General features: G+C 31.3%; 1 protein-coding gene across 8 annotated transcripts in view; it reads left to right on the top strand.

Moving 5' to 3' along the window:
- LOC139513741 (formin-like protein 3) overlaps positions 1-26874 on the top strand; it is a 64326-nt gene that overhangs the window by 26878 nt on the left and 10574 nt on the right. For 5 of the 8 annotated variants that reach the window (XM_071302509.1, XM_071302505.1, XM_071302507.1 and 2 more), the window contains 22 exons: positions 3942-4021; positions 4920-5003; positions 5225-5417; positions 6231-6307; positions 7701-7794; positions 8462-8539; positions 9195-9305; positions 10083-10232; positions 10815-10863; positions 11259-11311; positions 11626-11767; positions 12205-12369; positions 16171-16295; positions 18600-18744; positions 19152-19209; positions 22749-22818; positions 23282-23359; positions 24029-24115; positions 24464-24532; positions 24866-24946; positions 25267-25396; positions 25752-25927. In XM_071302509.1, the coding sequence (XP_071158610.1) occupies positions 3942-4021; positions 4920-5003; positions 5225-5417; positions 6231-6307; positions 7701-7794; positions 8462-8539; positions 9195-9305; positions 10083-10232; positions 10815-10863; positions 11259-11311; positions 11626-11767; positions 12205-12369; positions 16171-16295; positions 18600-18744; positions 19152-19209; positions 22749-22818; positions 23282-23359; positions 24029-24115; positions 24464-24532; positions 24866-24946; positions 25267-25396; positions 25752-25927 (2295 nt within the window). Of the gene's footprint in view, positions 1-2759; positions 2784-3941; positions 4022-4919; positions 5004-5224; positions 5418-6230; positions 6308-7700; positions 7795-8461; positions 8540-9194; positions 9306-10082; positions 10233-10814; positions 10864-11258; positions 11312-11625; positions 11768-12204; positions 12370-16170; positions 16296-18599; positions 18745-19151; positions 19210-22748; positions 22819-23281; positions 23360-24028; positions 24116-24463; positions 24533-24865; positions 24947-25266; positions 25397-25751; positions 25928-26874 lie in introns of all 8 variants that reach the window. The other 3 variants (XM_071302506.1, XM_071302502.1, XM_071302504.1) reach the window with 1 other exon arrangement.

Here is a 26874-nt window from a genome sequence, read left to right as displayed (position 1 = left end):
GTTTTTGTTTTAAAATGAAAAACATAATTCAAGATACCAAATAAGAAAGTAAAGGGTAGGGATTTTAAGGGAGCTTACTTAAGGATGTAGGAATATAAGGCACATCAAAAGTGCATACTCTATAGTGTTTGTGAATTGAATCTGGAAAATGGTTGTTATATAAGTCTTGTAACCCCGTCACTATATGCATTTATATATGCAAGACAATGATATCAATCCAAAATTGATTTTCATAATTTTGTTAAACTAAAATCTCAATCATGCACTGTGGTTTAAAACTTTAAAATAACTTTCTCCAAATATCCTGGATTTCTACCAAACTTGAACAGAAGCTAAATGTTTATGATCATAAGATAATATCCGAAAGTAAAGTTTGTAAAAAAAAACTTTTTTTCCCTATATTACTTATAAACATCATAAATGGCCTAGTTTTTTTTCCCAGTTAACATTACATACACTCTGCAGTTAAAGATTTTAAAACATTAGATTTTATAAACCATCCTGGATTTTTACCCAATTTTGACAGAAGCTTCTTATAGTACTTAAGTCAAAAGATTGTATCTAGAGGAAAATTTTAATTTTTTTCCCTCATTTTTGTTGAGCCTGCGATTAACAGCAAAAGTAGGCGAGACTATTTGTTCTGCAAAACTCTTACAATGGTAATAGCTTAATACATCGATAACCCATCTCCAGCTAGGGGTTGAATTGAAGGTCACATGAATACGTATTCAATGAGGTCCACTAGCAAGTGCACAACTCATCAACCTTGTTTCGCAGCTAATTTAATAAAATAGAACCAGATTGGCTGCTAACAGTGAATTATAATTTCACTATATCATTTTTATTAATGATTTAACAATAAAAAAATAAATATTTCTTTTTTATATCTGGAAGCTAATTCACATAACAGTTCATTCCAGTTCTTAACCTACATAACGTTATCTTATCTTTATAAGTTAATAAGTCTAAATATTTTTCAAACTCAAAGTTTTTTTTTTAAAAGTTAAAACATAATGCTTTGGGAGAATTTTCCATTTCTGATTTCCATGTCTGCTGAAATTGGTCAAAAATTCTCTGTTTAATGCTCATCTTTAACCATTTTGGATTAAAACTAAAGTTACTCTGATTTAACCAAATATTTGAAAGTCCATATTTATTCAAGATATTTTTAATACAAATCAACTATTCAATATTTTAAACGTACTAACTGATCTTCTAGTTAGTATTACTATATAACTTTTGATCATCTGACCATAATACAACATTGTTTTAGCAGTCAGTAAATAGGTGTAATAATTCATTTTAAAATTAGTAATTACTGGTAATAACTGGGCCGTTTAAGGAATTACTTGTATTAACTAAGTGCATCGGGAATTACCTGTAATTCCTAAATTTTAGTAATTACATGTAATTCCTAATTTCACCTATTTACTGTAACATATATATAGTGTAAGCAACAAAGTATTACTCATATGTTTATGCTTTGATCCTTTGAAATTGTGAGATTTTGTCAAAAGCAGAATAAATATAATATTTTGCATGACACTTTCATTTGTCTACCAATTTGTTCTACTAATGTCTGTTTAACACATTATCTAACTTATTGCATTTAGTGATTTTCATAAAACAGTGAATTGGAAAGCTTAGTCTCTTCAAAGAAACATACTAGGTAAAAGAAATGCCTTAAATACTCAATTTATAAAGTTTTAACAATCTTGTATAGAAAAAAAAACCCTTAATGAAACATGCACTAGTATTTTTAAATCTTGATCTCTTCAGGCTAGACCTATATATTTCTTTGAACTTAACCTAAAAGGTACATACAAATTTGTATTCTAATTTGCATTTAAACTGTTACAGTAAAATGCATGTATTAAGGCAAGTTTTTTTGCCTGCTAAAAATTATGTGAATTAGACCCTGTTCACACTAGGACATTTTTATCGATTTAAACTAGACCGGTTTACTTTAGATCGGTTTAAGGGCTAATGTGAACGCATTGAATCGATCTTCAATCGGTCTAAACTAAAACACCAAAAGAGGTAGTTTAGTTTGAATCGATCTAAAGTAAACCGATCTTACTTTAGATGTGAACGCAGAGTTCGGTTTAAACTAGTACGATTGAATCGAAAATAACATATGCGCATGTATAGCGGCAAAACTATCTCAGAGGTTCGTTGTTTAACCCATATTTCTCTGTTAAAAGACCTTTAAAACAAACTGTAAACATGTTGTCTTCGCCATAGCATAGATTTGCGAAATCTGTGTCTTCTTTTCTTATGTTGATTTTTTTCTTTGCAGGAACCGCAATATTTCCAGCGTCGTGTTGTATTATTACGTTGCTACAGTTATTTTTTTTCAAAATTAAAGAAAACTGCAATAACACCAGTATCAAAATTTAAAATTGTGATTCAAGAGACACAATAACTTTATCCAATTTTTTTTCCAAGTGTGTGTATCAGTGTATCAGCACATGAATTTGATAAATCAGTTCTATTTATACACAGTGTTTACAGTTTTATGGGCAAAAAGGATAGATCGATTGCCTTTTTAATTGTAGTGTGAACGCAGTGGTTCATATTAGACCGATAGAGATCGATATGATTAAAGATAATGTGAACGCTAACTGGTTTTATTTAGATCGATAAAAAAAATGCTAGTGTGAACAGGGTCTAAGATGTTATAATATTATATAAGAATATATGTGTGTGCTTAGCTTTATTACATTAATTACATTGGTTAATTTCTTCATGTGATGCAGTGTTTATTGTGCAGCAAAGTATTGGTAATAGTTTGTTCTGACTGTTCACTGTTCTGTTAATGTTAGAAGTTCCCTGTTGAATTATGTGTATTATTTAAATTAACTTATGTCAAAGCAGTCTGAGTTATATTTCTTACCTCTAATGGAATTCAATTTGATTATTATTAATTCAAAAATAGAAACGAAGAAATATTTGGGCAGCGAAGTGTTAATCACTTTTTAAATTAATTTTTTTACAACAAACAAGTTTTTAACTTTTAGCTGGCCTTCCTAAAGTTTAATTTCTTGTGGTTAAATAACTATATATTATCAGAATGCTGACTAATTAAGTATGGAGCATTTATATAGTCTGGTCTGTCTGTTTGTCTGTTCCTCTGACAATGAATTTTGTTCTTCTCTTTTCTTGTTACCATTATAACTTTAATTTGTTGATTTAGACTAATTTTAAGAGCATGTAAAATATTGCTTATGGAAGATTAAGATGAAGCAACTGGTGAATTCTTCCAATAAATTGCAGGCATTTGACATCACATACTTAGCCTTTCTTGACCTCTTCAACATGCTTTTAGTATATTTAATAAATCAAGGATCATCATTTAAATGTGTTTGAAATGTTATATTTAGAATGCAATTACATATTTTAAAAGTTAAATTTGCCTCTGAAATGATAATCAGTGCATATCTATGTTAAATGAGACACACCTTGTTTTATCTGTAGGTTTGCATTGAGTTTGGGTTTCACATAGTTGTACTCAGGTTGTTTACAAGTGCCAGAATAAACAATTTATCTACCAACAAATATTTAATGTAGTATATGATCAGAACTTGCTATTTTCAGGGAAATACATGTCATATGTTTACTTCTATAATGTATATATTATTTCAAAGTGTTTACATATGTGTATAAACTTAATTTAATTAAGAACAGACCCACAACACATGCATATTTAGCTTGTTAGCATTCTATAATGATGATTTGAATTATTTATATTAAAAAGAGATTTTTTTCACAAGTTCAAAGTTAAAAATTGGAACATTGAAATTATTTTTGCCATTAAATTATGTAAACGAATATGCACTATGATGTTTTTAAGAAATCAAAAGACGTGTGCATGTCGGCCTGAGATACTAGGAGTAAAATTTTGGATGTCATTGTAATGTTCTATTATTTTATATTTTCAGAAAAGGAAAATGTTAGCCGATTCATCATCCACACAGGTGCTACGTGACTTAGAAATATCACTTCGTACCAATCATATAGAGTAAGTATTCCATGTTAGAACTAATGGAACAAACAGGGAACTATCAGATGAATAGTATAACAGGAAAAAAGAAACGAAAAAAATGTTATCCAATATACAATTGTTTTTATCTTCAGCTACATATTTAAAAAAAAATTCTTTTCATATTTTGCTTTTGAAACCTATCAAAATGCCAAAACATAGCTGACTTCTTCCATCTTACTGATAAAACCTAAGGAAATGTGACTTCTGTTAGTCTATCACAGTGACTGATCAGCTGATCTTTGTCATCTTGAGGAGGGGGGCTTAGTTGCAAAGTGGTCTAAGTAGTTTCTCTACTGTAATCAATAGCCAAGCAGCTCTCAGGTTGTGAGTTCAAAACCCGTTTGTGCGTGTGCACTCAACACTTTTCTTGATTTACTAGGATTGTCAGTTGTCCTATCAAAGGTTGTGGTATTTCTCCGCACACTTTGGCTTCTTCCACCAATAAAAACTGGACGCCACAAAATAGCCCAAAAGTGGCCCTTAAAAGTGGCGTTAAAACACCAACAATTAATCAACCAATCATCCTAAGGATAAAACCTATTTTATTTGCAAAATGTAGCTGATCCCTTTCAGCATATTTTAAAAACCTTAAACAGCAATGACTTTATTTTGTGATTTACTGATGGGTATATACATGTGTACGAGAGGTTTTAAGTGAAGAAACCATGGATTGGAAGTTTTAGTGGATTATTTATCATGGTTTGTGTTTTACAGATGGGTACGAGAGGTTTTAAGTGAAGAAACCATGGATTGGAAGTTTTAGTGGATTATTTATCATGGTTTGTGTTTTACAGATGGGTACGAGAGGTTTTAAGTGAAGAAACCATGGATTGGATGTTTTAGTGGATTATTTATCATATTTTGTGTTTTACAGATGGGTACGAGAGTTTTTAAGTGAAGAAAACCATGGATTGGATGTTTTAGTGGATTATTTATCATTTACACAGGTTGTCATGAGGTAAACAGTCTCCTTAACTGGTTCTTATGTATTTATTGATAGTTATTTTATTTGCAATCATATGAAATCTTAAGTCTGTATAACTTGTTGAATTTAAAAATTTAGTTAATAGTTTTTATGGATTTAGAGATGAAGGAATTTAAAAAAAACAACATTGCAACCGTTTACTTATGTTGATTTCTGTATGAGTTTGTGATTAATTAGAAATGTTATCATTGCAGAAGGGAGCAATTACTTAACAAAGAGAAGAGTGCTAGTCTTGATGGATTGTCTCGGAGTCCAACAAGAAGACTTAAGCGATCAAATACAATAGGTTCTCCCCGAAGTATAAAAAATTCCAAATTAAATTTTGGGGAGGCCAGAGATGATGTTCATGTTTGTATCATGTGTTTACGTGCCATAATGAACCATCAGGTAATTACTGTAGTAAAACACCAGTTAGGGAGGGGGGCTCCCAGTGCGGAGGCCAAAAATGATGTTCATGTTTGGATCATGTGTTTACGTGCCATAATGAACCATCAGGTAATTACTGTAGTATAAAACCAGTTAGAGAGGGTGGAGGCTCCCAGTGGGAAGGCCAAAGAGGATGTTTATGTTTGTATCATGTGCTTACGTGCCATAATGAACCATCAGGTAACTACTGTAGTATAACACCCGTTAGAGAGGGTGGGGGCTCCCAGTGGGAAGGCCAAAGATGATGTTCATGTTTGTATCATTTGTTTACGTGCCATAATGAACCATCAGGTAATTACTTTGATATAACACCAATCAGGGAGGGTAGGGGACTCCAAGTGGGGAGGCCAAAGATGATGTTCATGTTTGTATCATGTGTTTACCTGCCATAATGAACCATCAGGTAATTACTGTAGTATCAAAATGTTCGATAATAACACCAGTCAGGGAGGGTGGGGAAGGCCCCTGTGCATGCCCTCTCTAAATTCAGAAATAGAATTGCCCAATTAAAACAATTACAGATGAAAATTTTGTGTCATATTGGAAGACTGGAGGATAGAACAATTTTCAAAGAAGTTTGGTTCATTCAGACATAAATATATATAGAATGGCAAAATCCATTAAGCAAGTTGAAGCCTCAATGCGTTAAGGGTTATAATCCCTTAAGTTTCTATATACACATTTTAAAGTTTTGCTTTCAGTTATAAAAAGGAAGTTATATGAACATATTTATCTTATACATTGCCATGAAATAATTCAGACTTTCTTTTTCAGTATGGTTTCAACCTTGTCATAGCTCATAAACATGCCATTAACTGTATAGCCCTCAGTCTTAATCATAAAAGTTTACGGTAAGCATAATGTAATGAAATCATCAAAATTTACATAAAATTTAGTGAAAAATCATGAATGCTCTATAGTAATGTGAAAACAAACATAAATGCAATGTCATTTAGACTGCAATGTTTCAATTCAATTCAATATTTATTGGAAAGAGCACAATAGAAGCGTGACCCAAAATACAGACAATGATAATATTAAAACAACATATAAATGAAATATAGATGCATGTATAACAACAAGTCATAAGTAAATTCTATGGGTACCATACCATTCTAAGTATATTATATAAATACCATTACATTTTAAAAGAGGGACGAAAGATACCAGAAGGACAGTCAAACTCATAAATCGAAAATAAACCGACAACACCATGGCTAAAGACTAAAGAATAAGCAACACGAACCTCATATTGATACAATACACATCACGATTATTCTAAATTTTCATAATTTTAGTTAAAATACACAATCATCTATATAAGATATACAAACTACTATAAAGGATTATTATCCGATGAAACAGTATGGTGGTCTCTCAATTCAAGATCTAATTTTGTTCTATTGAGGACATTCAATCCTTTTCATTTTTTCCTGTGCAAAATTTACAAAATATCTTATTAGAGGGTATTATTGGTCTTACATACCTACCAGTTTCTATTGCTAATGAGTTTGCACTTATTCTTAATTTAGTGAGTTTTTTTTCTAAGATATTTAGGATTATTAAAGTTTAAATATTCTTGTTGTTTAATTTTAGTATAATAATAATTTTATTGTTAAGGTTTAATTGAAAAAAATAGTTAAAATTCTCGTGGTGGTGCCTCAAAAGAAAAATGAAGTTTTGACCCCACCAAATATTTTTTGTTGAACAGTCCTTAGTTTTAAGCATTCTATTGTTTACTCAGTACTTACTTACTGCCTGGTATGCAATTGGCATGTAGGGCAGCAACAACGGTTCTCTATTTCTGTCTGTCTTTGGACATCTTTTTCAACTGTACACTAGGTGTTATTTATATCATAGTCTTCAGTTTTCCTGCTACAGTAGGTCTCTATGTTGTGTTTTTCCCACTCTTGCACATTCCTTCTTGAGTCCAATGTAATGCCGTTCTAGTGATGGAATTTCTATCTCTTCTTATCACATGCCTAATTCATTCCAATGCCTTCTCATTAATATTGTACCCATGCTGTCTAGTTTACACTGTCTAAGAAGGTCTTCATTGGATATTCTGTTTGGCCAGAAACGGCACTTGATTCTTGTTAAGCTGTTGGTATGATAAACTGACATTTGTAAGTAGTACATTGTATTTACTCCATTTGGATTCAATCTCTGTCAAAGTCATGTCTTGAATTAAAATGGGTTCTTGTGGTGCCACATTTACCAATATCTGTATGTCTTATTTTTCAGAACAAAAGCATTAGTGTTAGAATTATTAGCGGCAGTTTGTCTAGTCAGTGGAGGACATGAGATAATACTCTCAGCGTTTGATAACTTTAAACAGGTCAGTCAAAATTTGCTCTTATCACTTATCACCAGACCAGCTACAGAGCTTAAAAGTTCTGAGAAATTGTACTTGTTTAAACAGTTATTTACAGGAATATTCTGGAAGGTCTATAAATGATATAACTGGGTTACTTTTGGAACAGAACAACAATAGTGTTTTCTTATTGTTCAATAGCTGTATATTTAATTATGTAGCATTTAAGACCAAGTTTTGAAAGAAGCAATCCAAAAAATGAATGAATTGTTAATAATAATAAATGAAGTTGCGTCATTTTACCTTAAACAATCATCATAAAATGTGTTTACATGACAGTAAAATAAGAACTAATAATCATAATAGGAAATTTATTGGACATTATTATCAAATTCATATAATATGGTTTGTAATATTCATTTAGGAAAGAATTAATTTAAGCACTTAATTCTAGGATAAAGGTCACATGACTGATGTAATTCAAAATAAAAAACAGTTTGTTCCAAAGACAGATATTGTGAGCCATCTTTTCTAATGCAGGTGATGAAGATGTTTTTGTTTAAAAAATATAGATGGATGTTAAAAGTCTTTATTTTATGGTAAGTATTGTGTGGTGTTTTTTTAAAAGCAGGTTTATACTGTAACTGACTGATAAAAAAGAAACAGTTTAAATATGTTTTATGTTTTTCAGGTGTGTGGAGAAGCACATCGTTTTGAAACCCTCATGGATTATTTCAAAAATTATGATGAATTCCACATAGATTTCATGGTAAGTTGATTTTGAAACAAATAGTGTTGTCATTTGTTAGTCCTTTTTTGAAAAGCAGTGTATAATTTGATTTGTTGATGTTATCTGTGTAACAAAATACATACCCCACTCTACATTTAGATAGAAGCACTATATCTTTGAAATAAACATAGAGTTGTAACAAAATACTTCCTCAATCCCTATGTAAACAGAATCATTATACCTTGGAATTGGTAACAATAGTGTAACAAAATACCTGCTGTATCCCCAGTGAAATAAACTCATTATACCTTGGAGATACTCAAATTAAATAAAGGCAACAGTAGTATACCGCTGTTCAAAACTCATACATCGATAGGAAAAAAACCAAATCCGGGTTACAAACTTAAACTGAGGGAAACACATTAAATATAAGAGGAGAACAACGACACATTAAAATGTAACACACAGAAACCGTAGAGAAAAATTTAAAACAAGACTTAGGATATATTGACAACAGACAATATTTTTTTATCCAATGTAAGGTACAGAAAAAAATTTCAGAACATTATATATCATTCTGTGTTATCATTGATGTGATAAATAAAATGTTTTCAAATTGCTATAGCTTCTTTTAGATATATTGAAAAACCCTGTAAATATATTTTTTTAATATTTAAACCTTTTTCTTTTTCAGGTTGCCTGTATGCAGTTTGTGAATATAGTTGTACATTCTGTAGAAAATATGAATTTCAGGGTCCATTTACAGTATGAGTTCACCACCATTGGTCTAGATGATTACTTAGGGGTATGTATACAGTTACAACTCACCACAAAATAGTCACCTCAATAAGTTGACAGTAAAAATTCACCTCTGGCCAATAGTATATTAACTGACAATTTCTAAGAAAATGGTGTCTTCTTGAATTTAATTTTAAAAGCATAGTGGGAAAATGAGAAACTTTTGAGGATAGTGAAAAAAATGATTTAGACAATAAAAAGAGATCTATATTTATATGATTTTGCACAGTAAGGAAAACATTAAAAAAAAAATATCTTCTGAAGTTAGGGAAAAACTGGTGTATATAATGCATGTAGAAATTTTTTCAACAGATGGATATTCAGATAGAATATTTTATCTTGCCTTTATTTATCGAGATGAGACATATATTTCAATTTGTACCAAATTAGAGAAAAATAACACATTGAAAAAATGCAACCAAGAAAAGTTTGACAAAACATGAAATTTTAGTAAGAAAGTCTTGGAATCTTTGTAAGCTCTCTTACATATTACAGATTGATAAAGTTTATAGTTACAAGTATAATACTGTGGAGTCATTTATTTTAGTGGCTACCGATTTTTGTGGATTAAGAAAAACTTGCATGGTTGTGGATATTTAATTTTGTGGTTTTACCCAAGTCTGCTTACAAGCCTATATAAATTTTGATATTTGTTGGACTTTTGATTTCGTGGTTTGCCTGTACCCACGAAATCCACAAAAATTGGTATCCAACGAATAATAATGAATCCACTGTTACAAACATCAATTTTACAGAAATATGTAATTTCTTGAACAATTTACAGAAATTACGGCACACAGAAAGTGATCGACTTTCAGTTCAGGTTCATGCGTACTTAGATAACACAATAGATGTTGCCCAGTTGTTAGAAGATTCAGAAATGAAAACAGAAGCTTTGGAAAGGGCAGAAGATTTAGAAGATGAATTATCAAGGGTTTGTATTCATTGTCCTACTTGACCAGATAAAGCCTAGCAAATAGAATTCTATTGATAATGTTTGAAAAGAAATTACCTTAAAAAATAGCAATAATGAATAAGAAAAATAAAGGCAACAGTAGTATGTTGCTGTTCAAAAGTCATAAATCGATTTAGAGAAAACATATCCGTGTTACAAACTAAAACCGAAGGACACATCAACTAAAAGAGACCGGGATTAATATAAGTTGCCAATCCACTATAAATAAATATGTTTAAACTAACTAAACTAGTTTAAACTAACTAAAAGAGAAAAACAATGAAACAGCAGAACAAGGGCAACAAAAAAACTAACAAGAATGCAACATACATAGGAATGAACTATTAGATTACAACTACCATATTCCTGACTTGGTACTGGACATTTTAAGAAAAATGGTGGGTTGAACCCAGTTTTCAACAGAGAATTGCTATAGTTACATTAAAGAAAAAACATAGCCTGGGTGCTAAAAGGTTATGACAAATTAATCAACAGGATATTGTTGTAAATATTTATCTTTGTATTGCCATTTTAACACTACCATACAATTTTATTTTTTAGGAAAGAGAAAAATTCCTTGAACTAGAAGATGAAGCAATGGCAAAAACAGGTTTGTATTGTAGAAAATAAGACTGTACCAATAGGGATAAAAAAATGATTCTTAGATAAATTACCCTCAACACAGAAAGGAAAGCCAACAAACAATAATGATAATCAAAGCACCACATAGAGAACTTAAGATTGAGCAATACTTAATCTTTCTACTGAAAACATGAATGAATAATTTTAGATTAAAACCAAGATCTAAATGTCTACAACACAATTGCCAAAAATTAAGAAGGCAGACAATGTGCTGCTAGATCAACTCTTTGATTTTAGAAAATAGTTCAGTTATTTTCAACTGCTTTGTCCCATTTATATAATATTTCTACCTTAGAAAATGTTACAATGTTAAAACCACAGTTGTCAATGCTGTATATTTTATTGTTATGTATTTGATTACAGTTGAACTTGAAAAGCAGTTATCAGAAGCTACCAATGAAATAGAAGAATTAAAGGTAAATGATTATTGGCATAAAGAATTCACTTAATTGCAACATTAAAAAAATTACAGCAGAAGTAAATTTTTATCCTTTATAAATATTTGATAAAAGAACCCAAAAAAAATGTTCTCTGGACTTCTTTTAACTTTGGAAATATACATTTTAAAAACCATTAAAACTTTATTCTTTTCCTTTAAATAAACATTGCAAGTAAGATCACAATTGTATGCTTTGATTTAGATTTTGTAATGAATTATTTTGTTCTTAATTCACAATTCCCCCCCAATGTATGTTATGTAGCTGAGTTAACATGCTTTCTCACCCTGTAGGATCTGTTAGCCCGGCATGAATCTGAAGTGAATGAGTTAAGACAGATTGTAAACGAGAAAGACGAGGAATCAAAGAAAAGACAGAGTATGCTGGAACTAAAACTTAAAGAAATGGAACAGCTCAAACTAAGTGCTACTACAGGTACAGTACTTGTCAATATACATCACGATTATAATAATTTCACTTATAACAATAACAATATATATTTTGTTGATATTTATTTCAATTGGTGATGCATATGTATATGATAACTTTTGTTGGCAGTATAACATTTTTTTATGAAGCTTTGCAAAATCAAGTTTGAAAAAAGATAAATTTCTTTTTAACTTGAAACATGGAAAGAAGATTCATAACTTAAAAAAAACATTTTCTGGGAAATGACTTTATAAAAAAAAGAAGATGTGGTATGATTGCCAATGAGACAACTCTCCACAAGAGACCAAAATGACACAGAAATTAACAACTAAATAGGTCACCAAACGGCCTTCAACAATTAGCAAAGCCCATACCGCATAGTCAGCTATAAAATATTTCTGTTTATTTAAAAAAAAACATATGAGGATTATTATTTGTTGTAGGAGGAAGTGCTGGAGGAATCACCACAGGAATTGTACCAGATTTACCGCCCCCGCCACCACCAGTAGTAGCTCCCCCACCCCCTCCACCACCACCACCACCTCCTGCTCCTGGGGCAATACCTCCACCGCCACCACCACCAGGAGGAGCTGTTCCAAATATGGGTGGTAAGTATCCAGGCATTTATTAACGTTCTTAATAAGTTTTAATCAAATTAACACATGTTGTTAACAGTTTAATAAGAGACAATCAGACATCAAAATATAAGCTCAAATCTTTCATATATAAAATAGGTAATTGGATGGTTAAACCACAGAGAGGATTCTTTACTTGGCACATGCACTTTGATATCATGGAGTAAAATTTAATTTGTTTTTACTCAACCTTCTCTTTGTTATTTTAATTTGTGGAAGCACAATTGATACTGCAACAAAATTACTCTGGGAAAATAGTTAGACATACCAATATTACATAGAACCTGTATCAGTCACTGTACTTCTATTGGATTTCATAGAGTAATGTTATTGATAATGTAAGATAACTATAATCTAGTGTTAAGATCATAGTTGAATAAAACATTCATATGAAATAGGATATAGAGATTATTGGCAAAACTAATCAAATTTCGTAATACAGATGTCCTGATTAAATTCAAATTATGAAATATTTTTTCTTTATAAATAATGTTGAAAGTTGTAAGGACTCTTTAAAGGGAAACTTCGCAAAAAAATCAAAAATTGATATAATGTCCATTCTATATAGAAATGCTCAAATTTATAGATATAAAAGTTTTATTCCGCTAGATAAGAGATCACCATCGATTTTAAATTTAGAGTATCAATTCTCTGCGTTCCGCCATTTTGTCGTCTTCCCCAATTAAAAATCAAGATATGTCTATAAACCACAAAGGACCAAAACTACAGTAACCGATATAGTCGTAATTGCGTGTCGATATCTTGTCAATCGTACGGTTGTTTTATCTGACAAACTAACTTGATACGGAAAATGTTCTTATTTTTTTGAAATAACCATAGTCTGTTATTTTTAAACTGTTAATATTGGAATTAGTTAAAAAGTCAAAGTTTAAATCATAAATAAGTGTTCCGTGAAAACTGTTTTCGTAAATCTAATTCGTTTATAATTCTTTAAAGTAATAAATTTTATTCAAATAAATTCGGATCTTCCCTCATCTGATCACCAGCATGACTAAAGGTATTACTCCCAAAGGTATTGTGAGGGGTGTGAGGTGACACGTCCAGGTATTCAAGCGATTTCCTGTCGGGCTTGCAAGTTCATGCATCATTTCACTTCTGTAGGTATTGATCAGTGTACACGGCCGATAACTTATAACTCTCCATTTTGAACTATCAGGTGTATAATATACATCTCTGTCTTGCGTGTCCGAAAGTGATATAATATACTAGTCATTACTAAACCCATACGCTTGTTTATAAATAACATTACTGGTGTAAAGAATATTATTTATAAAAATATAAATAATACCAAAAAAAAAAAGATTTGATAAAATAAAAATCTATTTACATTTTTTTTCCAAGGTTTAATTTGGGAAAATGTAATATATACTCGTTGTCAATAGTAAAGGACAGATTGGAACATACCAGAAATATTGATTTAAAAAAAATGTACGCACTTGTCGACGATTCATTTCTACGCCTGGATAGAAAGTTACAGAGCTACATTGCAATTTAAAATATATACATGTATACATTGAACATAAGAAAGAAACATACATTTTGTGTAAATTGGGGTAACAGTTTTGTAAATAGACTAGTCCACGAATGCCAACAGTATGTAATCATCGAATTCGATAGACTATTGTATACCAAAAGAAGAAGAAAAAGAAGAAGAAGAGGACCAATTTGATTTAAATACAGGTCGATATAATAACTTGCATCGGTTCATCGAAGTTATGAACATAGTAAAATCACAAATTAATATATCAATTAGATCGTTCTCCAATAAAGGAAGAAATTCGACATCATCACAATTGTTCCGACATTCATGTAAAACATATGCAACTGGACGTACACTAATAAACCCCAAGGAATGTGAATATTTTCTAGAAAAACTTTTGAGTATTAAAGTTTCAAATTGATTTCGGGATTTATTTTCTTTCTTGATATTCAATGACAGCAATTTAGAAAATAAACTGCTTGTCCGCTTTAGGGGTATTCTTGCCAGTTGAACATACTTATAATTACAATCAAAAATAGGGAAATTAAGATGACATTAAATTCGTTGTCTTTTTTTTTAAACATCGTTGGTCAAATAGCTAAAGTATTATTCGTTGTGAGAAGAAGACTACTTTAATATAAGGACGCTCCCGATTATGAATAAATTTGGTTGACGTTTTTCACACTTGAAAAGAATTTCTATTCGTAATTTTTCGATTCCATTCCAAGAGGATCCTTAAATTTCCTGTCAATTTTTTAAAACATCTTTTTTTCAAATAGCTGAAGTATTCATGCATGCGTTGTGAGATTTAAAATATTTTGATGAGAACATTAATTCCTAAATAGGTAAATAAAGATCGCTTTGGATGGACTAAATTATATAATTGCAATCTGTTTGAAATATTAAAGGTTGGCGATTTTAATTTAAAAAGGAACAATTTTTAGTTCATACACTCTTGTTTAGAAGGCTATTTTTATTTATAAATTTATTCAATTAAAATAATTCAGTATTTTATCGTTACAAAACTAATCAGAAGTCATAATTCATTTAAAAGTGAGCTTATGCAAAATATATAAAAATATACAACAGCTATCCAGTTATTGTGCGACCTTATTTCTCCCGTAAATTCATTTTAATTCTTTTTCTTACATTTCTGTGTCTATAAATATAACTGACTCCCGTATATCATTCATACGAAATGTTGTTCACACCTGAAATGCTGAATCGTGACGCCTAGGTGTCACTGAATGAAGATCAAAAGATTAGAATTACATAATGCTAATCTTTTAATTACCTTGAGTTTAACTACGCATTCAACATTCACTAAGTGTCACAAATTAATACACATTTAATTTCCACAGTACAAGCAAGTGAAAATGTTTTCTGGAATGAAGCAAAAAGTTCAGAATACAAACATGTATTTTTATGCCCCACCTACGATAGTAGAGGGGCATTATGTTTTCTGGTCTGTGCGTCCGTTCGTTCGTCCGTCCGTCCGTCCGTCCGTCCGTCCGTCCGTCCGTCCGTCTGTCCCGCTTCAGGTTAAAGTTTTTGGTCAAGGTAGTTTTTGATGAAGTTGAAGTCCAATCGACTTCAAACTTAGTACACATGTTCCTTATGATATGATCTTTTTAATTTTAATGCCAAATTAGAGGGTTTACCCCAATTTCACGGTCCACTGAACATAGAAAATGATAATGCGAGTGGGGCATTCGTGTACTGGGGACACATTCTTGTTTAATACACTATCGATCGTGTCAGTTTCATATGTTTGTTTAAAGTATTTGAAGAAAAAAAATCATAAAAATGTTCTATTGTATTATTTACTTTAATTACTAGAATTCGTATAACAAATCCACACATGAATCCTACAATCTAATTTAAAAAGTTGCATGGCTATCCCTTACTTTTCGTTGGTTGATAGCTACACCAAAAGTCGTCGATGCGCTTTAAATACCGTTATTAGATGGTTAACGAACAAGACTTAAATGAGATTAATTTCACTCCCGGCATGCTCAAAGACTTAAACTACGTCACATAAGTCAGGAAGTTTGATAAAATAAAATTAATAATTCCCAATTTTCTCCTTTATTACTTTTCATATCGAAATAAAACTTGGTGAATATGTTTTTTATGGTATTATGAACATAATAAGATGAAAAGTGAAAAATCGCGAATTATCCCTTTATAAGACTATAAAGTTAAAAAAAAAAAAAAATGGCAGTAGAATTTACTTTTTATGATTCAATATCGTAATTATTTTTGTTTTACAGCAATGACCATAAAAAAGAAAGTGCAGACCAAGTTCAGGTTACCCGTACTGAACTGGACTCCATTAAAACCACAACAAGTCAAGGGTACAATCTTCTCAGATCTGGATGATGAGAAACTTTATACTGTAAGTCATACTCTGTTCTCTGAGCACCTGAGACCACCCCCAGTTTTTGGTGGGGTTTGTGTTGCTTATTCTTTAGATTTATATGTTGTGTCATGTGTACTATTGTATGTCTGTTTGTCTTTTTCATTTTTAGCCATGACTTTGTCAGTTTATTTTTGATTTATGAGTTTGACTTCCTCTGGTATCTTTCGTCCCTCTGATAAATATATATAATTGTAGAAAATTTAAAACAAAAACTGGATGAAAAATAAGTACAATGAACAACTAGACTAGAAGGAAAAAAGTACATTGAAAAATCGTGCCTAAAAAGTGCATTGAAAATCATGAAGTCAAAACATTGTATGGTTACGAATATTTTTTTTGATGCCAAATTTTAATAATGATCTCATTCAGGCTGTTTAAAGATATATTATCTTTTTATACGACCGCAAAATTTGAAAAAATTTTCGTCGTATATTGCTATCACGTTGGCGTCTGCGTCGTCGTCGTCGTCGTCGTCCTGCGTCCGAATACTTTTAGTTTTCGCACTCTAACTTTAGTAAAAGTGAATAGAAATCTATGAAATTTAAACACAAGGTTTATGACCACAAAAGGAAGGTTGGGATTGATTTTGGGAGTTTTGGTCCCAACATTTTAGGAATTAGGGGCCAAAAAGGCCCAAATAAGCATTTTCTTGGTTTTCGCACTATAACTTTAGTTGAAGTTAATAGAAATCTATGAAATTTTGACACAAGGTTTATGACCACTAAAGAAAGGTTGGGATTGATTTTGGGAGTTTTGGTTCCAACAGTTTAGGAATTAGGGGCCAAAAAAGGGCCCAAATAAGCATTATAACCTTGGTTTTTGCACAATAACTTTAGTTTAAGTAAATAGAAATCAATGAAATTTAAACACAATGTTTATGACCACAAAAGGAAGGTTGGTATTGATTTTGGGAGTTTTGGTCCCAACAGTTTAGGAATAAAGGGCCCAAAGGGTCCAAAATTAAACTTTGTTTGATTTCATCAAAAATTGAATAATTGGGGTTCTTTGATATGCCGAATCTAACTGTGTATGTAGATTCTTAATTTTTGGTCCCGTTTTCAAATTGGTCTACATTAAGGTCCAAAGGGTCCAAAATTAAACTTGGTTTGATTTTAACAAAAATTGAATCCTTGGGGTTCTTTGATATGCTGAATCTAAAAACGTACTTAGATTTTTTATTATTGGCCCAGTTTTCAAGTTGGTCCAAATCGGGGTCCAAAATTAAACTTTGTTTGATTTCATCAAAAATTGAATAATTGGGGTTCTTTGATATGCCAAATCTAACTGTGTATGTAGATTCTTAATTTTTGGTCCCGTTTTAAAATTGGTCTACATTAAAGTCCAAAGGGTCCAAAATTAAACTAATTTTGATTTTAACAAAAATTGAATTCTTGGGACTCTTTGATATGCTGAATCTAAACATGTACTTAGATTTTTGATTATAGGCCCAGTTTTCAAGTTGGTTGAAATCAGGATCCAAAATTATTATATTAAGTATTGTGCAATAGCAAGAAATTTTCAATTGCACAGTATTCAGCAATAGCAAGAAATCTTCAATTGCACAGTATTGTGCAATAGCAAGAAATCTTCAATTGCACAGTATTGTGCAATAGCAAATATTTTCAATTGCACAGTATTGCACAATAGCAAGAAATATATAATTGCAAAATATTGTGCAATAGCAAGAAATTCCAATTGGATTTCAATTGGAGTTATCTTTCTTTGTCCAGAATAGTAGTTGAATCAACTTAAATCATTGTTTTATACAATATACAATGTATATTCACTTTTACTACCAACTGATAGATTAAAACAATCTTTACCATTTAGTAATAACAAGCACTTTTTTTACATTTTAATATTTTATGATGATATGTTTAAATGAGTAGTTATTGTTGCAAACTTCATTAGAAATTTGAATTGAGATCAGTTTTGAAATAAGGGAAAGGGGGATGTGAAAAAAAAATTTGGGGGTCAATTTTTTTCATTTCAGATTTCATAAATAAAAAGAAAATTTCTTCAAACATTTTTTTGAGAGGATTAATATTCAACAGCATAGTGAATTGTTCAAAGGCAAACATATTTTTTTTAAGTTCATTAGACCACATTCATTCTGTGTTAGAAACCTATGCTTTGTCAACTATTTAATCACAATCCAAATTTAGAGCTGAATCCAGCTTGAATGTTGTGTCCATACTTGCCCCAACCGTTCAGGGTTCAACCTCTGCGGTCGTATAAAGCTGCGCCCTGCGGAGCATCTGGTTATTGATTGTATTTTAGGTGATAAACTTCAATGAATTTGAAGAAATTTTCCGTCTGGGTGGAGGTCCAGGACTGGTTGACGATGGTACTCCTAAAATGTTGAAAAAGTCCAGAAAACCAGAAAGTATAAGTCTGATAGATGGGAATAGATTACGAAATTGTGGTAAGTATTTTAACTCTTCTAAATTATTAAAGGTAGTCCTTCAAAAAGCTATGTATTAAAGAACCTTGAAAACTTTTACTTTTTAAAGCTTAATCGAAATGTTCTTTGCCTAATTTGCTAATTTAAAGCTTACATGATGGTAGTTGTACATACTGTGGATTCATTTATTTTTGGTGGATAGCAATTTTTGAGGATAAAGAAAAACTTACATGTGCATGGATATTTGATTTCATGGTTTTGCTGAAGTTTGCATACAAGCCTATAGAAAATTTGTTATTTGTTTAATTTGATGGTTCACCTGTACTAACTTAATCTACAAAAATTAGTATCCAACGAATAATTATGAAACCACAGTAGTAAAAATGTTGTGAATGCTGATTTGTAGACTTTTAAACATCTCTTTTTAGCAATAACAAGAAGGAAGATAGAATTAACCAATGAGGAAATAACAAGAGCTATTAATTAGTAAGTTAGAATAATGTTAAAACAAATAACTATGTCTTTTATGAATTACTGTCGTCATATGGAGAGGACACTACAAATCACTGGATAGTAAAATTGAGAATTGAAATGGGGAATATGTCAAAGAGACAACAACCTGACCAAAGCTGTCAGAAGGCCACCAATGGGTCATCAATACAGCGAGAAAATTCCACACCTGGAGGGGTGCTTCAGCTGGTCCCATTTCAAAAAATTGTATTTAATTAGTTCAATGAAAATGGATGTCATACTATTCTCCAAAACATATAAATGAACTAAAATTAAAAACACACAAGACCAAAAAGGGCCAGAAACTCATGACTTAGGACAGGCGCAAAATTGTGACAGGGTTATACATGTTTTTTGAGATATCAACCCTCCCCTATACCTCTAGCTATTGTACAATAAACAAACGCACAGCAATTAATGCTTAGTGAGGTGAATAGTTTATAGGAATAATAAGTGTGGCATCTATTCTCTCTTTATCTTTAATTATACCCCACTATACCCACCACCCCATTATACAATAAACAAACGCACAGCAATTAATGCTTAGTGAGGTGAATAGTTTATAGGAATAATAAGTGTGGCATCTATTCTCTCTTTATCTAATGTTTTTGACCCGTCCGTCCGTCAGTCCGTCCGTCCGTCAGTCCGTCCGTCCGTCCGTCAGTCCTGTTTCTTGTCATCGCAACTCCTCTCAAACCACACAACAGAATTTCACGAAACCTTTTCAGATAATAAGGACATACTATGTAGTTGTGCATATCGACGGGAAATTGCGATTCAATTTTTTTTCTAGGAGTTACGCCCCTTTGAACTTATTTACTTTAATGTACTACTGCAACAGTTTGTCATCGCAACTCCTCTCAAACCACACAACAGAATTTCACGAAACCTTTTCAGATAATAAGGACATACTATGTAGTTGTGCATATCGACGGGAAATTGCGATTCAATTTTTTTTCTAGGAGTTACGCCCCTTTGAACTTATTTACTTAATGTACTACTGCAACAGTTTGTCATCGCAACTCCTCTCAAACCACACAACAGAATTTCACGAAATCTTTTTATATGAAAAGGACATATTATGTAGTTGTGCATATCGACGGGAAATTACGATTCAATTTTATTTCTAGGAGTTACGCCCCTTTGAACTTATTTGCTTCAATGTACTACTGCAACAGTTTGTCATCGCAACTCCTCTGAAACTACACAACAGAATTTCATGAAACCTTTTCAGATAATAAGGACATACTATGTAGTTGTGCATATCGACGGGAAATTACGATTCAATTTTATTTCTAGGAGTTACGCCCCTTTGAACTTATTTGCTTCAATGTACTTCTGCAACAGTTTGTCATCTCAACTTCTCTGAAAACACACAACAGAATTTCATGAAATTTTGTAGATAATAAGGACATACTATGTAGATGTGTATATTGACAGGAAATTATTATTAGCTCACCTGGCCTAAAAGGCCATGTGAGCTTTTCTCATCACTTGGCGTCCGTCGTCGTCGACGTCGTCGTCGTCGTCGTCGTCGTCGTCGTCTGTCGTCGTTAACAATTTTTCAAACATCTTCTCCTCTGAAACTACTGAATGGATTTGGTTAAAACTTAACATGATTGTTCCTTAGTATATCCTGCACAAAATGTGCGCTTCAATTTTTGATACGTCAAAAAACATGGCCGCCGTTACTTAAAATAGAACATAGGGGTCAAATGCAGTTTTTGGCTTATATCTCAAAAACGAAAGCATTTAGAGCAAATCTGACATGGGGTAAAAATGTTCATTAGGTCAAGATCTATCAGCCCTGAAATTTTCAGATGAATCAAACAAACCATTGTTGGGTTGCTGCCACTTAATTGGTAATTTTAAGGAAATTTTGCAGTTTTTGGTCATTATCTTGAATATTATTATAGATAAAGATAAACTGTAAACAGCAAAAAAGATCAGCAAAGTAAGATCTACAAATAAGTTAATATGACCAAAATTGTCAATTGACCCCTTAAGGGGTTATTGTCCTTTAATGACAATTTTTCACAATTTGTTCATCATATTTGCTAACTTTAAAAAATCTTCTCCTCTGAAACTACTGAATGGATTTGGTTAAAACTTAGCATGATTGTTCCTTAGATTATCCTGCACAAAGTGTGTGCTTTGATTTTTGATCCGTCAAAAAACATGGCCGCCGTTACTTAAAATAGAACATAGGGGTCAAGGGCAGTTTTTGGCTTATATCTCAAAAACGAAAGCATTTAGAGCAAATCTGACATGGAGTAAAAATGTTCATTAGGTCAAGATCTATCAGCCCTGAAATTTTCAGATGAATCAAACAAACCATTGTTGGGTTGCTGCCACCTAATTGGTAATTTTAAGGAAATTTTGCAGTTTTTGGTCATTATCTTGAATATTATTATAGATAAAGATAAACTGTAAACAGCAAAAAAGATCAGCAAAGTAAGATCTACAAATAAGTTAATTTGACCAAAATTGTCAATTGACCCCTTAAGGGGTTATTGTCCTTTAATGACAATTTTTCACAATTTGTTCATCATATTTGCTAACTTTAAAAAATCTTCTCCTCTGAAACTACTGAATGGATTTGGTTAAAACTTAGCATGGTTGTTCCTTAGATTATCCTGCACAAAGTGTGTGCTTTGATTTTTGATCCGTCAAAAAACATGGCCGCCGTTACTTAAAATAGAACATAGGGGTCAAATGCAGTTTTTGGCTTATATCTCAAAAACGAAAGCATTAAGAGCAAATCTGACATGGAGTAAAAATGTTCATTAGGTCAATATCTATCAGCCCTGAAATTTTCAGATGAATCAAACATCCAATTGTTGGGTTGCTGCCACTTAATTGGTAATTTTAAGGAAATTTTGCAATTTTTTATTCATTATCTTGAATATTATTATAGATAAAGATAAACTGTAAACAGCAAATATGATCAGCAAAGTAAGATCTACAAATAAGTCAATTTGACCAAAATTGTCAATTGACCTCTTTAGGAGTTATTGCCCTTTAAAGACTTTTTTCACAATTTGTTCACCATGTTGACTTACTTTAAAAAATCTTCTCTTATGAAACTGCTGTATCAATTTCAGCAAAACTTATGCTAAATGAGTTTCAGAGTTTCAGAGTATCTAGTATAAATTTTATATTTCATTTCCTTGTATGTCAAGAAACATAGCTCCTATGGCTAAAATAGAACATAGGAGAAAATGATTTTTTTTTGCTTTTGAAGAAAATAGGACGATTCAAAGAACATTTAAATAAATTGAAAAGCCAAAATAATCATTGATGAGAGATTAAACCAAAAAAATTCAGGTGAGCGATTCAGGCTCTTGAGAGCCTCTTGTTCAATATTTTTTCTTATACAATTTTTTTTTCTTGTACTTATTTAATTTCTCCAATGACAATGTGGGGACGTGGGGTATGTGAGCGTGCTCACTAAGGTTCTTTAATTAAATATGTTATACTGAAATGTTTTAATCTGACTAAATTCTATTTTTCAGTATTGATTTAAAAACCCTGTCATTAGATATGGTTGAAATTCTTTTAACAATTTTGCCAAATGACCAAGAGGTATGTTTATTTTTAATATATAAGTTACATATATATTATATCTTTGTACATTTACATCAGCGCTCTATATTTCATTTAGATGACAAAGTGTTAAAATTTCAGTTATAAATTTCTTAGACATGTTACTTGGATTACTTTTGTTTCTGCATTTTAACATCTTGTATATTAAAGAAGATTGTAAGGCCTAAAACATTAGTCCTGTCTTCCTGAAAACAGAAGTATGGTTATTGTTCAGAAATAAGTTTCTAATCAGATGACTTCAAGAAGTAATTTATAAGTGAAATCCATCCACTACTTATACATTGAATAATGTTGAAATTCATTGAATTACTCAATTTATTATTGCTGCTTAGTTAAGAATTATTTGTGTAAATGGTTTAATTATGCTTCAATTAATATTAAAAAGATTTGGTTATCCCCATAACTGATTATAAACTTACATTAAACTTATGATTATCCCTAGGTAAAAGCCTTCAAACAGTATGAGAAAGATCGTAAACCATTGGACATGTTAACAGATGAAGACAGATTCCTCTTTCAGGTAAGATATAGGCTATTTTGTAAAAAAAAATAAAGGAATAGTTTCAATATGACCCAGCCCTATTTTTTTACTAAAATTTCAAATTAGAATTAATTGACCAATTATACAATGAATCAAAATTTAAACAGTGACTAGGTAGGCGTTCTTGGATTTGAACATTTACATTTAAGAGTTCTTTTTATGATGTTAAAAATAGCACACATTTTGATATTCGGCCAAAGTTTACGAAATTAGTAAATTTCCATTGTTTTTTTGAACAGGAAACAACGACATGAATAAGTTTTCAATTTTGATGTATCAAGATGATTTTGTCAACTTGCATCGTAATCTCTACTTTTGGCCTATTTGAGTTGTAAATGTTAAAGCATTATGAGAAAATCTGCACAAAAATAGTTCTGTTTCACTTTTGTACATGTATAAAATACCTAATGGATATGTGTAGTGACAATGAGGGGGATAGGGTAAAAAAGGGAGTAAAAGTTAATATTAAGGTAATAATCTATGAAGGTATGGAAAACTTAGAAGTTTTTAACAAAATTTGGAAATATTTATTACAATATGAAAGAAGGGTACTTTTAGTTAGTTTTCAGAAGTGTAAACCAGCTTCTGTGAACATTGATATCAGTTAAATGTATTAAGTAAAAAAAACTGTTTTATTATATATTACAGCTTTGTAAAGTGGAGAGATTGTCACCCAAATTACACATCATGAGTTTTATTGGAAACTTTTATGATACTATACATAATCTAGTACCAGTAAGTTTTATTTATATGTTTGTTTATTTGCTACATCAAATTTAACAATTCACAACACAAATAACAATAAAAACTTACAACACAAATGAGAATATCAAAAGGACCACAAATGAAGAACTAAATTGTTTGATCAAAACCTAACAAAAAAGAAAGAAAATATGTTTACCTATTTATATGTTTGTTATCCATTTTAAAATGCCATATGTTAAAAATAAGGGATCAAGTTTTAAATAAGATCATCATTGTGTCCAGTCTTGTTTGTTTTCAAACTTTGAATGGATGGCTTATCTTTTCTTCTGTTTTTAAATTCTTAAGCTCTGTACACATATTTATGTTTTGTAATTCCAGCAAGTAAATGCTGTTATAGCAGCCTCCATGTCAATAAGAAGTTCACAGAAAGTCAAGAAGATGTTAGAGGTCAGTATAGTCGTGTTGGTTTATTTGTCTTACAGTATATTACTTTCTTTAGAAGTTATTGTTTTTTCCATTTGTAAAAAAAAGTTTATAGTCAAGGATGCCATAGTGCAATATTTCTAAAATTTTATGATTGGTATAATACTAGTATTTGAAATAAAATTGAGAATGGAAATGGGGAATGTGTCAAAGACACAACAACTGACCAAAGGGCAGAAAGTAGCACTTACCTATGTGATAGTCAAAGAATACTTTGAATATAGAAATTTAGGATTTAGAATCGTTCTGTTTAATAGCTTTTTACCATATCATCATTAAATTGTTTATTTGTTGTAGATAATTCTTGCCTTTGGAAATTATATGAACAGTGCTAAAAGAGGTCCAGTTTATGGATTCAAACTTCAGAGTTTAGACATGGTAGGTCCTATTTTTAATGCATTTTATTTTTAATGCTTCATTGTCTTGAGTTATCCGAAGTCAGTGTAATTTCATATAATTCTGCAATCAGTCTAAGAAAGTGATACTAATTTAGTCACATTCTATGCAAGAAAAACAACCATCACAAATACTCTTGAATTAACATTTTAAGTTTACATGTAACATTTAGCAAAAATTGTAGGTTAAAAAATACGTATTACATAACACTGTACATCATTCTAACTTTTTAGTCCCAATTTTGTGATATGTTTTTCCAATGCTTTTGGTTAAAATTCTTATAAAATGCTTATTCTTTCCAGTTAATGGACACAAAATCAAAAGATAAAAATGTATCTTTGATGCATTATTTAGTCAAAACAGTGCAAGAAAGATTCCCAGACTTACTCACCTTTGAGTCGGAGTTGAGGTTTTTAGAAAAAGCAGCCATTGGTAAGTGTTGTTTATCTTCTACACTTCTCTGAAGTTGGATCATTTAAACAATTCTGACAAAGTGAATATTTCACAGAAAAGTGCTGATAATTTCAATATTTGCTATGAGACCGCACTTGTAATAACATGTATAGCATTGTGAGTGATGACATCTTTTATATTAGGCTGCTGATTAGTTAAATTGAAGGGTTACTAGGTATTAAAAAGACATTCAGAGGTTAAGTTGAACTATGGACAGCTGCTACAGTATGAAGAAATGAATATCAATCACTCACAATCATTCAACGTGTTCACAAAGTTTACAAAGTCATATTGATCAGTGAATGATAAAGTATTTTATTTGATTCCATTGTAGTTTCCATGGAAAACATTATTGTTGATATTCATGAATTAGAGAAAGGGATGGAAATGACAAAGAAGGAATATGATGCCAGGAAGAATTCACGAGATTTACCTGTCATTCTTAAAGACTTCCTCAGTAATTCTGAAGAAAAACTTAAAAAATTACAAAGTGATCAGAAAACAGCACAGGTAGGTTGACATGACAAAAATAATGGCAACTATATGGCATATAGCTCCCATTACAACTCCATGGCATATAGCTCCCATTACAACTCCATGGCATACAGCTCCCATTACAACTCCATGGCATATAGCTCCCATTACAACTCCATGGCATACAGCTCCCATTACAACTCCATGGCATATAGCTCCCATTACAACTCCATGGCATACAGCTCCCATTACAACTCCATGACATATAGCTCCCATTACAACTCCATGACATATAGCTCCCATTACAACTCCATGGCATATAGCTCCCATTACAACTCCATGGCATATAGCTCCCATTACAACTCCATGGCATATAGCTCCCATTACAACTCCATGGCATATAGCTTCCATGACATATAGCTCCCATTACAAGGCCATGACATGCAGCTCCAATTACAACTCCATGGATGGCAACAATAATGGTATATAGCTCCCATTACAACTCCATGGCATATCGATCTCATTACAACTCCATGACATGTAGCTCCAATTACAACTCCATGGCATATAGATCCCATTACAACTCCATGGCATATAGCTCCCATTACAACTCCATGGCATAAAATCTGTATCTACACACCTAAGATTCTTGGATATGCTATGGGTTAACTCCTTAAATCAATAATCAAATAATATTCCGAGAACAAATTCATGATAGTGAAGGGTCACAAACTTTTCCTTAGATTTGATTTCACTCTTTAGATTTTATTTGATGTATTTCCAAATTGAGAGAGGCTCTGTTTTGAAAGCTCTTCAAATTTCTAATATTGGATAAAACAAAAAAGATTGACATAAATAATATCTTTTAAAAAAAATAATTCTTTGTTACATATATAAAGATTGACATCTTTGTGGTAAATTTTTAAAATAGATATTTTCAGATTTCTTAGATAACTGTTCATTTAATATTTCATTTTACAATT

The sequence above is a fragment of the Mytilus edulis genome, chromosome 2 (assembly GCF_963676685.1).
Source record: "Mytilus edulis chromosome 2, xbMytEdul2.2, whole genome shotgun sequence".
Classification (NCBI taxonomy): Eukaryota; Metazoa; Mollusca; class Bivalvia; order Mytilida; family Mytilidae; genus Mytilus; species Mytilus edulis.
This window is presented reverse-complemented; position numbering and strand designations above follow the sequence as displayed.